Source organism: Ochotona princeps, chromosome 5 (genome assembly GCF_030435755.1).
Source record: "Ochotona princeps isolate mOchPri1 chromosome 5, mOchPri1.hap1, whole genome shotgun sequence".
NCBI lineage: Eukaryota > Metazoa > Chordata > Mammalia > Lagomorpha > Ochotonidae > Ochotona > Ochotona princeps.
The window spans coordinates 76,630,073-76,648,471 of NC_080836.1; the positions used below are offsets into that span (position 1 = coordinate 76,630,073).

Below are 18,399 nucleotides of genomic sequence, written 5' to 3' on the forward strand. Positions count from 1 at the left end.
GTCCACATCCTGGACCTTTTATCTGGAAAGCTGAAGGTAGGGGCCCAGAAATCTATTTTTGGAAAGCTCCCTGGGTGACCTGTATAACTGTATGTGCAGCCAGGCTCTGAACCACTGAGGCAGAGCACAATAATATCTTAATTGCATTTGAGTGTCTAAGAACAAACAAAAAAGTTAAGACATGCTGGCTTTTTGTGTGGGGGGTGCTGAAATTATCTATTTAGTGCTAAGTGTGGAGCTTTGCAATGAAAAACACTTCTCTACTGCCCTCAGGACATCAGAGAACTATGGGCCATCCCCAGGTGTGGATCTTTGCTTTCCAGAAATTCTTGTCCCTTGTTGTTAAGCATTGTTAACCATGTTGTTAAGCATTGTTCTAGCCCTAGTCAACACAGGCCAAGACTGCCCACTAGCGCAGGATTTCTAATCATCCACTCATCTAAGTGAGAGTCTTCCCAGTCACATAATGGGACTCTTGGCCTAAGTATTGAGTGACAATCAAATTTTAGTTCTGCATCAATGGCTTTCACTTCTCCATTAATTGTTCATACGCATGTATGTATGTATCTATATACCCATATATATATATGATATATAGATATATGTGTATATATATAGATATGATTTATCAGCTCCTTTGGAGCAAAGCAAGTCGAAATGTTTACACCATTCACCTTTTGCCTTCTCTACAGACTTCAGCACAAAATTTCAATCAACACAAATTCTATGTCCTGGCTTTTGTTCTGGTGGTACCCAGATGACAGAATCCAATATCATGACCTTGAAAGGCAGTAGCTTAGTCACCAACTAAGCCCACCACTGCTTGATTGCCATGTTTATAAGCTTCCTTGTGGAAGGTGAGCTTCTTCTGGCCAATAAATTGGAGCAGTCTCTAGTCCAAAAATTTTTAAGAACACTCTGCCAGTTTCCCCACTGGTGCCCAGAATAGATGGATTTATTCTCTCCTGAAGACTTCACCAAACTTCAGCAGCTCTTCGACCTTGCCCATGCTGAACCAACAGGCAGGTCAGAAAGTATTGGATCTGCGGGGAGTGATCCGTTGTCAAAAACTGCACCACAATAGCCCTAGTCCCTGCAGGAGTGTGGGACCGCAGCCAGGTTCACTACCGAGAATGGTTCCCGGGTGCCCCCTCCAGGTCTGACATCCTCATAACCCAACAGGAGAAGGGCAATCCCCAGTGCCATTGCTGTTGCTGCTCGTTCCTTGAGACTACACCTCCAAGTGAAAAAAAAAAGACGTCTTTAAAAAGACAAAAATGTCGGACCTGGCACGATGGCCTAGTGGCTGAAGTCCTCGCCTTGAACGCTCCAGGATCCGATATGGGCACAGGTTCTAATCCTGGCAGCTCCACTTCCCATCCAGCTCCCTGCATGTGGCCTGGGAAAGCAGTCAAGGACAGCCCAATGCCTTGGGACCCTGCACCCGTGTGGGAGACCTGGAAGAGCTCCTGGCTCCTGGCTCCTAGCTTCGGATCGGTGCATCACTGGCCATTGCGGTCACTTGGGGAGTGAATCATCAGATCTTCCTCTCTGTCTCTCTTCCTCTCTGTATATCTGACTTTGCAATAAAAATAAAATAAATCTTTAAAAAAAAGACAAAAATGTCTCAGAAATAAATTGCACAATGCCCAAGGAAGCATGGATTCAAATGCTCATGGATTAATGTGAGCCCTTGGAAAGAAAATAAAACCAATAATATTAGGGGGAAAAGAGAAAAGTAGTTGAATGGAAAGGCAAACAAATGAGAAACCTCTGAAGAAGAAAAACAACAGAAATAAGACTTGATATTTAAAATCGCAATCCAAGAACTTTTAGGCTATGAGAAAGGCTTACATATTGATAGGTCTCATTATGTTTCTGGGAAAACTGGAAAGGTCAAGCAAAGTATTTGTACACAACCAAGCCATCCTTCAAGTACAAGACCATTTAAAAATCTAAGAAATGGAAAACAACTCAGGCAACACTTTCTCCTGAATGTTTCCTGATGAATCAGCTAAAAGTTAATATTCATCCAAACCAAAAGATCACTGGGTAAACCTTAACATAAGACTTAACAGAGAGCAGTTAATATATTTAATTACCATTGAGACTAAAAGCAGGGAAGAGACATGAATGTGAGTGTACAGATCTTTCATATTCTCATGAAAAAGAATGCAGCATTCCAAGAAATGGAAGAAGGGAGAAATGAAATTAGATCATTAATCAATCAATATAAAAGTGACAAATGAGATTAAAAGATTGCAATGAAAACTGACAACTCCAAGAATAAATATTTAAGAAAAATGAAGGTTATGTGCCCCCACAAAAGTTATAAAGACAAATGTAAACACTGAAATAAAAATACAAATTTTGATAAACACTTGTTATGGTGTCAACAGGATTTGGCTCCCTAAACTCATACTATGCTTATGCTAACCATTGATGTCTTATGCTAACCGTTGATGGACTAATGTTTATTGTTGATGGATTGATGATGAAGAGTTCACCTAATTATGGTGTCTGGGAGGTGAGCTTAGTAGGAAGTGTTTAGGTCTCTGGGAGCTTTCCCTAATGATATGGATTATGAAGAACGTTTGGCAGATCTGCAGAGTTACCTGGAAGTCACAGTGCCCACTCCATATATAATCCTATTGTCTCACTTGCCAATCAAAACAACCCCTTGTCTAGGATACATCTGGTTCATTGGGACCTGAGAAGAATGTATCATAAAAATATGTAGACTAAGATCCAGGTTTAATTTTTTGGAGGCATGATAAAACTCTCAGATGACTTCCTGCTTACAGAGGCAGTTTCCCATCTCCTAATAAGAATTATTAGGAGATTTGTTCTCCCTTTCCTGTCTCTCCCTTTCTCTCTCTCTACCTACCTCTCCTTCTCCGTCTTCCCTCTCTCTTTCTTCTACTAGATGCCATGAGTGCAAGAGATGCTGAGGTATGCTCTGTCTACCTCTCCTCACCAAACCCAATCTTCTGGGCCCACTGCCCACTAATGATGTGCAGCTCTCTATATAATGCAGCCCATGGTCACACAGGTGTCCGTGAGTGTTTACTTTCTCACCTTCCACATTGAACTTATTTTCTACACGTCAACACCTAGAATTTCTAATTTTGTACATGACGAGGGCCTAAAATAAAAGTACAAACATGCAACACTTGGAGGGTAGTTCTTCTGCGAAGACTGGTCACACTAGTCAGGCTGCTTCCTGCCACCCTCTGCTTCCCAGCTTGCTGTGTGACCTTCCCTCTGTACATACTCTGCTCTCATAGATATCACACTGATGGAGCCCCTGTTCATGGACAATGAGTCTCCAAACCTTAAACCAAGATAAATCTGTTTTCCCAAACAGATCTTCTCAGGTATTTTGGATATAGTGATAAAAGCCAACTAATACAATATTTAGTTAAGTTTTCAATTAATTAAACAAAGGATTTAATAGTTTAAAAAAAAACAGAGAAACATCTCCGAATTACTCATTTCCTTCCCAAAATTGCCTTCAATAACTAAGGCTTGGACATTTTAAAGCCAGGGTCAGTGAGCTCAATCCATGTCTCTCACATGGGTGTCAAGAACCCATCCACATAAGCTGTCTCCCAGGATGGACATTGGTAAGAAGCTGGAATTTGGATCACAGCCAACACATGGTGACTTGACACTATGTCAAAGAAATTTTTAAAGGAGCAAAACATGATAAATAAAGCAAAAAAATCAAAATACTCAAACTTATCATTCACATCAATAAATATGCAAAGGTTTTACATTTATTTAAGACAAATGATGTTGAAATCAGTTCAGAAAGGCAAAACCCAAATGTATTCTTAGTATAATGGGCAAACAACTATTCCTCTTTCCCAGAACTGAGGGACTTCTTAGGATTTGGAACTTTTAGCTCTAAAATCAGTATAATGCCAGGGAAGTCAAGATGGTTGAGCACCCTTCTAATACAAAAGACATACATAATTCAGTGGCTTAGAAAGTCTAACATAAAGGGCCTAAGATATACTAAGTTAAGATACATTTACTAAGAAGAAAGCAAAGAGGAGCTGGCATGTGGCAGAATGAATTAAGCCACAGCCTGCAAGGCTGGTATCTCATATGCAGAACTGTTTTATTTCTTCTGCAAAAAAATCAAATTTACTAAGAATTCAAAAATTTTGCATTATTTTGCTTTTCCTGTAATATGGTTATTGAAAAAAAGTTGAATTAATTTTTCCTATATTTATTCAATCTCAGAATGTTTTGCTAGAAAAGGAGAAACATATATGTATCTAAAGCACCACAGAAATGGGGCAGAGTGGGAAGAGTAAAACAAAACAGAGAAAGACACTTCCTTAAGTTTATATTCTGTAGAGTTATAACTGTTGGAAGTGTATTAATGTTCTATACACAAACACATACACACATAATTAAATATAAATCTAACAACATTAATTGCTCAATTAATAATTACGGAGTACTTTCTATTTACATGTTATTTGTTTACTCTTCATCCCCTTGATCAAAAACTTTTTAGATTTTTTATAGCTATTATAAATGATATTGCCTTCTTGATTTTTTAGAGAGTTTGCAGTATACTAGAAGCGTTACTAACCTTTGAATTCATTATGTAGCCTTAGACTTAATCTATTAGTTCTGACTGTGCTTTGTTGGAGTTTTTCTAAATATAATATGACATCTGCCAACAGTAACAACTGACTTCCCACTTCCAATATGATGCCTTTGATGTCTTTATTTTTCCTGGTTGGTCTGGCTAGGACTTCCAGCACTACAGTGAGTAAGTGTCATTGTCCTGGTCTAGAAACCAGAGGGAAGCTTTTCAACTATTTCATATTCAGTATAACATTAGGCTCTGGCTTTCTCACATATGATCTTCATTGTGTTGAGTTACACTCCCTGCTTTACAAAATGTGTTCAGCTTTTATGAGTGAACATTTAATTTTGAGATAAAGAATATAATGGTGGTTTCCAAAGGGTGGAATGAGTAAGAAAGAGGAGGAGATAGGGAACTGTTGGTTAAAGAATACTCAATTATAGAAATGAGGAATAAATATCAAGAGATCCATTGTACATCAAGGTGATTATGATGAACGATGATATGCTATATTCCTGAAAGTGTAAAGAGAGTAGATGCTATATGTTCTTATTACAAAATGATAATTATGTGAGGTAATGCATTTGTGCTATCTAGCAATGTATATACCACTTCAGCATACAATTTGTGATGAAATGATATTACCTGTAAATATAAAAAAATAGTTATTTAATGCAATCAGTAGTGTGGGAAAATTCTGAGATTGAATAAATATAGGAAAAACTAATTCAACTTTTTTTCAACAACAAACCATATTACAGGAAAAACAAAAAATAATGCAAATTTTTTGAATTCTTAGTAAATTTGATTTTTTGCAGAAGAAATAAAACAATTCTACATGTATTGTAGAATTGAGCAATATACAACTGTATTCCTGATACTGAGAGTCAAAGCTTCCACACTGTGGAAGAAGAAACTAAATGAAGGAAGACAATAAAGATTGTGATATGATCCTGTCAAAACGCTGTGATTAGGGCTTCTAGTAGTACATTATATAAAAGCCATGGGAGTAGGTGGGAATGAGCATCCTTGCAAAACTCCTGAACTTGAAAGAAAAAGCCTTCAATTTTCACTATTGAATATGATCTTAGCTGAGTTTTGTCATTCATAGTATATTGAAGAGCTATGCACTTCCATGCTCATTGCAGTATTATTCTCAATAGCCAAGATATTGATGCAACCTAAGTGTCCATTATTGGATGAAGGGATAATAAAAATACGGTGTAAATACATCATGGGATAGTATTCAATCTTTTTAAAAGATGAAAATTCTTTCACTTTTAATGCTATAAATAAACATGTAGGACATTGTGCTAGGTGAAAAAAGCAAGGCACAGAAATGCAAAACCTGCTCAATTTCATTTGTATATGGAATCTAAAATGGTTGAATTCATGAAAGTAAGAGTAGAATGGCAGTTTTAAGAGGCCTGGAAAGGGAATAGACAGATTAAGAGAGGGAAAATGCCAGATGGTGCAAAGTTTCAAGAAAGAGAAAAACTTTCACAGATCTACTGCACAGTATGGTTAATCACAAGATATTGCATGTTCCAAAATTGACACTAAATTTTTAAAATTTTTTTTAGATTTATTTATTTTTATTGCAAAGTCAGATATACAGAGAGGAGGAGAGACAGAAAGATCTTCCATCCGATGATTCACTCCCCAAGTGACCGCAATGGCCGGTGCCTCGTCAATCCGAAGCCACGGGTCTCCGACACGGGCGCAGGATCCCAAGACCTTGGGCTGTGCTCAACTGTCTTCCCAGGCCACAAGCAGGGAGCTGGATGGGAAGAGGGGCTGCTGGGATTAGAACCTGCGCCCATATGGGATCCCGGCGTGTTCAGGGTGAGGACCTTAGCCACTAGGCTACCGCACCAGACCCAATTTTAAAAGTTTTTAACCTCAGGAAATTATGCATATGTAAAGTGAAAGGTATGTTGATTAGATTTATTTACTCTTCCTATGAGTATCGATATAATCACATATTTCTCAAGTAAAGATAAATTTTTAAGAATTAAAAATAAAATAGATAACAAATACTATAGTTGTATTGGACAAGTTTGTCTCATATCTTACACAACTTTGTTATTGCTGCATATATCTGACTGAATGTGTTTTATACACAAGAAATCTTTAAAAACTTAATGGATAATGTGCACATTGAGGAAAACTATGCATGGATTTCAAGATTTTTGCACCAAAGTAAGCTTGTACTAATTGGTTATAATATGTCTGAGCAATATCTAGTTCAAGATACTGAGAAAATAAGATGCCAGTTTTCAAAGGATTCCTGTCAGAGCAATAAAAATTCTGATGAAATTGAAGCAAGACAAAACAAAATCATCTAACTGATAGTGAAGCTTGGGTAAAAGAAAGCTGAAACAACTGATGCTTCATGAAAAGTGTTTAGGAACAATATCTCAAAGAAATCACAAAGGATGATTTTTAAAGGCGGAGGGGGAAAGATGATATTGAAGACTAAAGTCACAGCACCAGACCCACTCACAGCAATTTTCAAACAAATAATTGATCTTGCTTGTGCCTTAACTGAAGAAAATCAGCAACGAACAGCAGGAAACATGATCAGTACAACAGGCATGTCAGTCCTGGAGTACGATCCTGGAGACAAAGCACAGTCAGAGCCATGGCTACCAAGAGGCAGAAGTGAGCCAGCCAAAGCCCAGCCAGACCCGTCAGGAGCAAAAGGCATGGCAAGCTTTTTGAGATGCTCAAGGCATTTTGTTAACCTTCTGGAGGGCTAAAGAATGGTAACATCTTCTTATTGTGAGAGTATTTCAGGAAAACTAACCAGAGTTTATCAGAACCATGCTTGGCAAAGCTTCACCAGAGTCCTCATAACAAAGTCCCCACTTCTTCTCACCAAACAAGGGCATTGTGTGAGAGTTTTGATTGGCAGCCACTAGGCATTCACACTATAACCCTGATTTGGCTGCTTCTGGCTTTTTCCTTTTTTTCTAATCTTTAAAAGTATATATATATGAGGGACACTCATTTTTCTTCAGAAAGTAAAACTGCATTTATATGATTACGTTTCTAAGATCCTAAGCTCTTTGGGAATGGACAAAATGGTATCACTGCCTACAAAATTGTCTTGAATTTTGTGCAGCAAATATTGACAGTTTTTTAAAATAATCTTTTGAGTCCAATCTTCCCCAGGGCAGGCATTTTGGCACAGAGGGTTAATCATCCACTTGGGAGGCCCACATTCCCATCCATACCAGAGCACCTGGTTTCACAATCTAGTTACAGAAACAGCTTACTGCTTGTGTGCCTTAAAAGGTGGCAGATGATGGCTCAAGTACTCAAGTCTCTGTCCCTCAAGTGTGAGACTCGGATAAATCGGGGTTCCTGGCTTTGGCCTGGCACAGCTCCAGCTGTCACAGGCAGCTAGAGAGTGAAGCAGTAGATAGAAGCTCTCTGGCTCTCAGTCCATCACCCTACTTTTCAAATAAATGAATGAATCTTATTAAAAATAATAATTGTACTCTTTCTGACAAAGTATCATCTCTTCCCTCATACTGCTACCTTCTTACTTTTCCTTCATCACTTGGTCAGAGCACTCATCGCTAACAGCAGCATCAGCAGAACAAGTCTTCCAATTCCTATCAGAACCTTGGGCAATGTTCTGAAGAGTGCTCTCACAAAGCCTTTTGGCACTGCTTAGAACTTCTTCTAAACCTGCATAAAATTCTGACTTGACTTATTTCCACAGGGTCTTTCAACTGTCACTACTGACCCCATTTTGAATACAAGCGCCTTGACACTTCTACGAAATTCTGCATATTCCCTTGCAGCGTCTGCATTTTACCCATTCCAGTTGTCTTTAAAATTCTACTAGCCCACACAGAGCGCAGACATGATAGCTGATTACCAATAACTACATATAGAATGAATGAGTATACATGCAAACCTTGGTAAATCAATAACAAAAAGACATAAATCCCAGGATAAAAATGGGAGACATGCCTGATGAGGCACTTCACAAGAAATCTTACATCATGATTAGTCACAGGGAAATGAAAATTAACATCGCGTTAAGATACCATTATACATTGCCCTCTCTCTATCAGATAGTTAAAAATAAAGAAACTGGCAGTACCAAGTGGCAAGGATGTGGAACACAAGAACTCTAGTACCTTCTTCTAATACCCTTAGTGAGAATATAATTAATATATTTCCATGAAAAAATGTTTGGTAGTATATGCTTGAGTTGAACAATATATGATATAAGGATTCCATCCCTAACTACATTGCTAATGGAAATATGTTTTAAGTATACCAACAGACATGCACATTATGAAAAAAAGATCACAGAAGTGATTGCATTCTGTGACCCCAACTCCAACTTGTGCACTTCCACAGTGGTTGTACTAATCTACACTCCCACCAACAGTGAAGGAGGGTGCCTTTCTCCCCACATCCACACCAACAGGTGCTGTTAGTAGCGTTCTGAATGTAGGCCAGCCTACTGGAGTTAGGTGGAACCTCAATGTGATTTTCATTAGCATCTCCCTTACAGCTAGGGAGCCTGAGCATCTTTTCACATGTCTGTTAGCCATTTGAATCTGTTTTTTTGAAAAGTGCTCATTTCTTTAGCCATTTCGTCACAGAGCTGTTTTTTGGGTTTTTGTTTGTTTACTGTCCCTGGATTTCTGAAGCTCTTTGTAAATCCTGAATATCAGTCCCGTCAGTTGTGTAGCGTGCAATGATTTTCTTCTATTCTGTTGTTACTTCTTCAGTTTGTTAACTGTTTCCTTTGCTGTACAGAAGCTTTTTAGTTTGGTGTAGTCCATTTGTTTAGTTTGGTTTTGTGTGCCTGTGCTTGTGCTGTCTTTTCCAAGAAGTCTTTCCCTATTCCTATATCTTGGCCTGGGATCTTACCCATCCACACACCCAATAACGAGGCCCATTCGAAGCTCCCCAAGCCCAGTCCATCAGCACACCATGCCAGTATGTTTACCTAGGGCTTTCCCCTCCCTCACTCCACCTGGTACTAAGCATGTTGGAAAAAATCCCCATCCTCTCTCAGGCTGCCTTGGCATGAGCCCCCAGGTTGCCATATGTCCCTGCTGGTGCTATCCCCAAGTCCTCCTGCAAACCCACAGTCTCAGGACCCCACGAGCACACCACCCAAACCAGGCTGTGTCAGGCTGTGCCCAGCACCAATGACACTTGTGGGCCACCAGATCTGGGCCAGGATTTGCTCAGCGCCAAACAAAAGATTTCTAGGGCCCAGCATCATAGGCTAGCGCATAAAGTCTTTGCCTTGCACACATCGGGATCCCATATGGGCACCAGTGCTAATCCCGGCAGCCCCGCTTCCCATCTAGCTCCCTGCTTGTGGCCTGGGAGAGCAGTCAAGGATGGGCCAAAGCCTTGGAACCCTGCATCCACATGGGAGACCCAAAAGAGGCTCCAGACTCCTGGCTTCAGATCAGCTCAGCACCAACAGTTGCAGCTGCTTGGGGAGTGAATTCTTCTCTGTCTCTCCTCCTCTCTGTATTTGACTTTTGCAATAAAAATAACAAATAAATCCTTAAAAATTCTACAATAAAAATTACAAAACATTAAAAAATAGAAGACAAAAAAAATGGAAGTCTTCCATGCTCATGGATTAGAAGAACCAACATCAATGGTTCCAGTGCAACAGTCTAGTAGGCTAAGCTTCCTCCTGCAGTGCTGGTTACTTCACTTCTGATTCATCTCCCTCCTTATTAACTGGAAAATCAGCAAAAGATGGCTCAAGTCTTAAGTCTTCTGCCCCCACATGGGGGAACTCAGAAGAAGCCCCAGGCTCCTGGCTTCAGATCAGCTCAAATCCAGTCACTGAGGTCATTTGGGGTGTGAACTAGCAGGTAGAAGATTCTCTCTGATAGCGTTAATTATCAAGGTGAATGCATTCCTGGTACTCCAGAATCTCCTGAGAAACACCTTCTTGAAATATCAAGAAGCAAGACAGGAGACAGGAATGATCTTGGAGTTTTAAAAATTCCCAGGAAGGACAGTTACCTTTGAAGCATGCTGTTCACTGTCTACATTGAACTGATAGGATTGAAATCCTGAGCTTTTGCATTGTAAATCTTTATTGAAAAAAATTGGATATGAATTAGCCAGTGTGAAACAGAGAGGGCACATTCCAGGAAATAGGAGGGGACAGAACAACAGCAGAGGGGTACCTGGAGACTGACAGACAGGAAAGCAACAAAAACAAAAGTGTGGTGTTGCAGTGACTGATACCCCAGGAGACCTCTCACAGGAAACTACAGGCCAGAAGAGAATGGAGTGACATATTCCAGATTCTAAAAGAAAAAAATTGTTGGCCCAGCATAACGTACCCAGCAAAGCTTTCTTTTGTTTTTGAAAATGGAATAAAATTCTTCCACAGTAAAGAAAAGTTAAAAGAATTTGCCTCTTCCAAACCTGCCCTACAAATGATACTTCAAGATGTTCTCTTGACAGAGAAAAGGAATAGCACCCACCAAAACCAAAGGCAAATGGGAACAACATCCCAGTAAAATAACAACAGAAGACTAAATCAATGAACAACCTATTGCTAAAGTGAGAGGATCAAATTACCACCCATTCATATTAACCCTGAATGTAAATGGCTTACTCATCAATCAAACGACATAGGTTATTAGGTTGAATTAAAAGGCAAAACCCTGGGCCCGGCGCAATAGCGTAGTGGTTAAGGTCCTCACCTTGAACGTGCCGGGATCCCATATGCGTACCGGTTCTAATCCCAGTGGCCCTGCTTCCCATCCAGCCCCCTGCCGGTTGCCTGGGAATGCAGTTGAGGACATCCCAAAGCTTTGGGAACCTGCACCCACGTGGGAGAGCTGGAGGAGGCTCCTGGCTTTGGACTGGCTCAGCTCCAGCTGTTGCAGTTGCTTGGGGAGTGAACCATCAGACGGAAGATCTTCCTCCCTGTCTCTCCTCTCTGTATATCCACCTTTCCAATAAAAATAAATAAATCTTTAAAAAAAAAAAAAGCAAAACCCATCTATTTGTTGCTACAGGAGACGTATTTCACCAACAAAAATCAGTGGAAACTATATCTCATGGATTTTGATTTTTTTTGTTAGTTTCACCTCTTCAAAATACTTTCTTCTCATTAAATTCTATGACCCAAAAATATAGAAATAATTGGATCTGAACGCTAAATATTGCAAATATTATACCTGCTTTCTGCTCTATATCACAAAATAACCCTTCATTATGTATCTACCCAATATCATATAGCTATTGATTTTCTCATAGATAATTAGTATAAAACCCCCCCATTTTCTTTGTTCGAAGTGTTTCTTGCTCATGGCAAGAGGTGGCCGCCAAACTGGACATTAAAATAATTTCACTCACCTTGGTGTCTCCCAAGATTTCTTTGAACCCCAAAATCTAGCTCCCTCTCTCTTTTCCACTCTTCTCTCTCTCTCCCTCTTTCCTTGCTGTAACTCTTCTTTCCAAAGCAAAAATAAGTCTTCAATAAATCACTAAAATGCCTATATTACCCAATGATTCTACAGATTCAATGTGATCCCAATGAAAATACTGTGGGGAGCCATGCAGTTGGGTCGGATGGCATGGGTGTGTGATGAGCACCGCTTCTCGGTTAGCAAGGCTACGAGGAGTTTCTGGCTGCATGGCAAGGCCCGGCAGAATGTCTCTGGTCACATCATTGCTGCTTCATCCCATGGTATGGACACTCAACCACCTCTCTGGTGTTTCATAGAAATCTCCTGAGGGGGATGTTGTTGTTTTTCTGCTAATGTGAAGTGATTCCTGTAACCGGTATAACACCTCAAACTGATCAATCATGTTATGATAAAAACATCTTTAGTGACGTAAGGCAATGACACACAGCTAAAAGTATACAATCGTACAACTGAGCCCACAATGCCTCCAAACATCCTGTTATGTGCCCACCTTTGTCCTGAAGTTTGCCCTAGTATAAGTAATGTTTTCCTTAAGAAATGGCTTGATAATATCTTGGAACAGATGGTAAACATGGAGGTGCAAAGAGTTTGTTTACCATGTGCCTCAAACTATTACAACACATGATGTGATGTATTTTGGTTTCTCACCATGGAAAGCAGAGCGTATATGGGGCATCTTCTAAAGGGAAACAAATGTGAACCCCCACAAAAATGGCTTAAAACCTCAACCTTATATTGGCACTTATATTTAGGGAAATAAAACAGTTTATAAAGATAAAAGGAAGTTTCTTCTAAAGGCCCTCTGTAGATTGGCTGAGTTGCCTTGATCCCTTTCACTGCCCTTTAACAAAAGAACAAAAAACAATTAAATCAACACTAAGAACAAAAAACAATGGAATCAGCACTAGGTGAAGGTGACTGTAATTAATGCATGCTTTGATGATAAGATTTAGCAAAGAATCTGTTATATGTTTTTATAAATTCTTTTCATTTATGATCTTTTAACTCTGTACTCTAATATTTTAAGCAATATTATTTTAGTTTGTGTTTAGTAAAAATTGATTTTAAATATAAGTAAACCACTTGTCACTATGTAACTGCATGTGCTGCCAACCGTGGAGTCCTGGCTTCTGCCAGGTCACTACAGGTTTGAATGAGTAATAGCTTGCTGAAAATATTTTCTCTGAAGTAAAATAATAATAATGTTTTTTTAGGATTGATTTTGTAATTATTCTTTTGTAATGAAATAAAAATGAAACAACTGGATGTTGTGCAAAAGCTTGTAATGATTTGTGTATAAATAAAGAAGGCAACTTTTCTGAGTTGTCCATTATGAGATTCATGCCACAGTGGTCCATGTCTTATCTCTTCTTATCGTCTCACTGATCCACGCATCCTTTGCAAGCTCTCAAGTCAGATAGAGCAGGCTTCCGGCAAAATACAATGACATTCTCCTCAAATCTAGAAAAATGATGCTAATTCATATGCAAGCGAAGTGACCCCGAACAGCTAAAGCAATCTTAAACAATGAAACCAAAGATGGGGTTCCAAGACATACTACAGTGCAGTTATAACCAAAACAACCTGATACTGGCACAAAAACAGATCAATGGAACAGAATAGAAACCACATAAATTAGTCTGTGCACTAGAATCAACTGGTCTTTAACACTAAAAAGCCACCAAAAATCTCTCTCTTAGATCTCTCTTAGGCGTTTCTGAAGGAGTGGAAACAGAAAATGGATTAAAAGGATACTCAGTGAGACCCAGGAGGCAAACCCACGATGCAGCCGTCTTTGCTGCCGGGCCCTTTGGTGTTGGGTTTGCCTTGGCGCAGAAGTGTCTATTCAGCCGTTAGGAACAGTGCTGGAACAAAGCTGGAACATGGCTGACATGCCCAAAGGCAAGCTGTAGGGCTCTCCCCTGGAATTGTTTAACAGTATCCTAGTGTGGGGGGGGGGGGAGGGTTGTGTTCCCACAAAGCCTTTGACTACTTGGGGATGAGCTCAGGCTTCTTTAAGAATATTGTGAAGAGGAAAAAAAAAAAAAAGATCCGTGTGGGGAAAAAAAAAAAAAAGAATATTGTGAAGATTCAGAAGCATGTCACCTTCAACCAAGCGAAAAGCATTTCCGGCTTCACTGACAATGATTGCATCAGCACGTTTTCCTGCCACCCAGTCTGCTCCCTCCTTAGGCAACTCATTCCCACAGATCTTTCAGACAGGGTGGACATCCAGGGCCTCACCCTGTGTGCCTCTGCTCAGGACCCCTACTGCAGGATCGGCTACCCGATTCCTGCACTAGACCTTGTGTCCAGCCCTACAGTATGCATGGATCAAGAGTGCTAGCAATCCCAACTCCTCCATCTCCCTTACACACACAACCAAGCAACTCATGATGTGCACCTGCCGGGGGGGGGGGGGGCGTCATTATGTTCATTAAGTCTCTGGAGGTTAGCCCTTAACCACACAGATGAACTGCAAAGTATGGTGCCAGGCCAGGAGCTAACATTTATCGACACTTTGTTCTTTGCACTTCACATTCTTACTTTTAGTTCTCCTGTGAGGTGGTGATTCCTTACCGTCTTAACACTAAAACAAGATTCTGAGAGGTTAGGTAACTGCCTTAGGTCCCACAGGTAAACTTCTCCTCAGGTGCTAAACCAAGTCCCTACGCAGGGCAGATCTCTCTCAGCTGGACACATTGACCGCTTAGGTCTCCCTTGCAGACAGCGGGAGGACATACACTCCCCCCCACCCCCGGTCGCCGGCCAGGCCCCTACTCACGTTGAGCAGGCGGTGCCCAGCGCCCTCTTTGTTCTTGTCCTTGGGCAATGCCGTCCTGCCATGGTCGTGGCCATGACGGGCCCAAGGATACTCAGGCCCTCTCAAGTGTGTGGCATCTGGGTTGCCGTGGGCACTCTTCTGTGGAAACGGGGCCGCGAACAGCGAATGGAGGTGCTCATTGCGGTTTTCAAGCACGTTGGAAGGCCTAGGCACCTCCTTGGGCGGCTCCATCCCGCCATCCTCCACCAAGGGACTGGCAGCAGCACGTAACCGCCGGGCTCGCCCGCCACTGCGCAGGCGCCGCGCGTGCGCCCTGCTTCACTGTTTCCGCGTGGAGCCTGGTGAGACCATGCGCTTTGGAGACATCCCAGCAATCGGTTTGCACATCTTTACCTGACCTTTTTGTAGATACAGAATGGTCTTCATCTTCCTCTTAAACGTCTGTTGCAAATGCATTTGGTTATGGAAATATCGCATCCACAGGGGGGAAAAAAACTTGAAATGTGGACGCATTTTAAATGTTTAACCCTAAATGCCAGGACTGTCATTTTTCTGTTTACTCTGGCACGTTTTATGCACAAGCTGTTGCAATAGATTGCTCCTGGTTCGGCTGCCATCCAATCCTTCCACTGCTCTGGTACTAACATGCCACTACAAACAGCAGCAGCAGCAAAACAACACCTAGAAACCTCCAGAACTTCTTTATTGGACCACAAATTTAGAATTCTTGCTATACAGACCAAAGGTCTCTTAAGTAGACTCTGCTGTATCAGAATTAGTATTTCTTACTATTCTGTTTGGAAGTATTCTTTCATTCAAGGTCCAGTGGAAAAGTCAGTCTTCAGCTGGCTTATAACCCCATATACATACTGCAAACCCACGACTCACCATATTGCTATTAATGGACTCACACTGTTAGTTGCTGATCTCAAAGGATGAGCTCTTAGGAGGTAAGAACTGAAGCCTCACTTTGCTGTCTTTGGGGAACATGGCCCAATATCCCAAGGGTCTTAGCACACATTTGTTATCGTGTTGGGATTATACTATATGGTACTTAACTATTACGAAGGATACTCATTGTCCAAAAACCAACTCTGACTTCTCTGAGGTTCATGCTACACAACATTAGATGAAATTATTTTAAAAGGTTTGTAGAAAAAAAATCACTTATTTTTGGTATAAAATTAAATCTATGCATAGTTTTTCATAAGGCGTATTTTTTCATGCAGAACCTTTGTAGAGCCTGTATTCGCATGGGAGACCCCAAGTGAACTCCTGGCTCTTGGTTTGGATCAGCTTGCAGGGTGAACCAGCAGATGAAAGATCTTTGTCTCTCCTCTCTGTAGATCTGCCTTTCCAATAAGAATGAATAAATCTTTTTTAAAACTTAACCAGAAATAAATTGATTTCTAGTTCCAATGTAGCTTCCTCCCGATGTGCATTCTGGAAGATGACAGGTGATAGGCTCAAACCATGAGCACCTGTAAGCCATGTGAAGATCTGGCCACAACCGAGCCCTATCTGACTGTGGGCCTTTGGGGAGCCAGTCACCAGAGGGCAGTTTGTTTCTCTTCCTCTCTCTCTGTCTCCTTCTCCTCCTCCCACACTCCTTCCTACTATCCCCCAAATAGATTAACATTTTAAAAAGAAAAAAAAAAATCTATCCTAAATCTAACTAAACCTCTAGATCTAACTTCCATTTTGTAAGAACCAGCGCCCATAAGGGATCCCAGCGCTGTCAAGGCAAGGACTTTAGCCGCGAGACCATCGCGCAGGGCCCAGGGAGGGTGGTTTGGAAAAGGACTGCAGAGGCAGATGTTTAACCTAGGAGTTCGGATGCCGAATAGGATATTCACTGCTTTAGGGTAATGTCTGTCCCCACTTCTGACTTCAGCTTTCCACCAAAGTGTTCCCAGGAACACATGATGGTCCTGCCACCCACATGTGACACCTGGATTGAGTTCCTGGCTCCTCACATTGGCCCAAGTCATTTGGGAATGAACCAGAAATGAGAGCTTTTACTTATTCTCATACTCTATCTCTCTCAAATGAATAAATACAGAATACTTAATAATAAGAAGGAATGAACTCTTGGTCCAGGCAACTTAGATGACTCCAGAGAATTGTGTTCAGCAGAAAAATAAAGGCAATCCCAAAACATGACAGACTAATGCAATTTATAACACTACTGAGATAGCAAAATTTTAGAAAAACAGATTATGAGTTGCTAAGGTCAGAGTTCAGCGGTGTAGGAGGAAGACAGGTGTTACTAGAAAAGGACAATGTGGAAAACTTTTTTTTTAAACCAAAGTCTAGTATAGTGGTATACAGCCTTACAGTTGTGGGAAGAATGTATAGATTTTTTTTAGAATACATACACAAATAAAAGAAATACAAGTGCAAATAAAATGAGGAACCTGAATAAAATGGATGGGTTGTAGAAATGTGAATAACCTGCTCAACAATACACTACCCTTTTGCAAAATGTTATTGAGTGAAACTGGCAAGAGAGAAAAAAATCTTTGTATTATTTCTTATGATTTGATCCATCCACATTTATCTCAATCAAAATATTCAATTAAAAATATCATGGAGAACATAGAAAAAGTTGAGATGAACCTTGAGTAGAGTTCAAGAGACAAATTGTAAATCTGAGAGTGGATCAAACATTATGAAATTGTTTTCCAGTTGTGCCAAGTGATATTATGCTGAAATAATCAAGTGTCCTTATTTTCAGAAGACACAGCTGGGATATCTGGGTAAAGTACCATGATGTTAGCAACTTACTTTCAAAATGCTGTGTTTTTTTTAAATATACAAATAAAACAAATGAGGCAAATTTTTAACAAACAATAAATCTAGGTTAATTCAGATTATTATTGCTATACTGACTTCAACACTTTTGTTTGACAATTTTTAAGCCTTTGGGGCTTACTCACGTTTGGCTTTTTTCTTGTCCATCACACCAGTATAAGTCCTACTAAGCCGCTGCTCATACCCAATCTTATCCAAAATAATTCTTACTCTTCTACCTATCTTCTCTCTCACTAAATTATGAGCCTGTAGATGACAGGTACCATGTTGATACAATTTTGATTTTCTTGTCCTCCCACAAACCTAATAAACTAAAGTTCAAGTCATTATGAGATTATATGTGGTTTATGCAGGCCAGAAACCCAAAGATGCTAGCTACTTTACTGGTTTCATCGCAGTCACCCAAGGTGCATTTCTATATGATGTAGTTTTTTTTCCAAGCACCACCTAGGCCTTTTGAGTTTGAATCTCTGAGGCTGGGGTCCAGAAGTCTATATTCACTTTACTCTGGTGCAATAATTCTCAAGATATAGAAACTGCCAACAAGCAGGGGAGAGAGGCAGGTATCACTGAATCTCTTATTTTTCACAAAAGGAGAGCACAGAGGATGGTCCAAGTGCTGGGGCTCCTGTCCATATTCATTTGGCAAATCCAAATGGAGTTCCTTGACGGAGGCCATGCAGTAGGTGTGTATAACACGAAGGTGTGAAGAGAACAGCTCCCTGACTGGCAGGGCC

The 18,399-nt window shown here is 40.4% G+C and overlaps 1 protein-coding gene across 12 annotated transcripts in view; it reads right to left on the bottom strand.

The window, feature by feature from the left end:
• C2CD6 (C2 calcium dependent domain containing 6) overlaps positions 1–15,118 on the bottom strand; it is a 109,534-nt gene extending 94,416 nt beyond the window's left edge. For 8 of the 12 annotated variants that reach the window (XM_058664825.1, XM_058664824.1, XM_058664836.1 and 5 more), the window contains exon 1: positions 14,849–15,118. In XM_058664825.1, the coding sequence (XP_058520808.1) occupies positions 14,849–15,079 (231 nt within the window). In that variant the 5' untranslated portion in view covers positions 15,080–15,118. Of the gene's footprint in view, positions 1–8,155; positions 8,249–14,848 lie in introns of those variants that run through there. The other 4 variants (XM_058664829.1, XM_058664826.1, XM_058664827.1 and 1 more) reach the window with 3 other exon arrangements.
• Between the last annotated feature and the right edge of the window lie 3,281 nt (positions 15,119–18,399).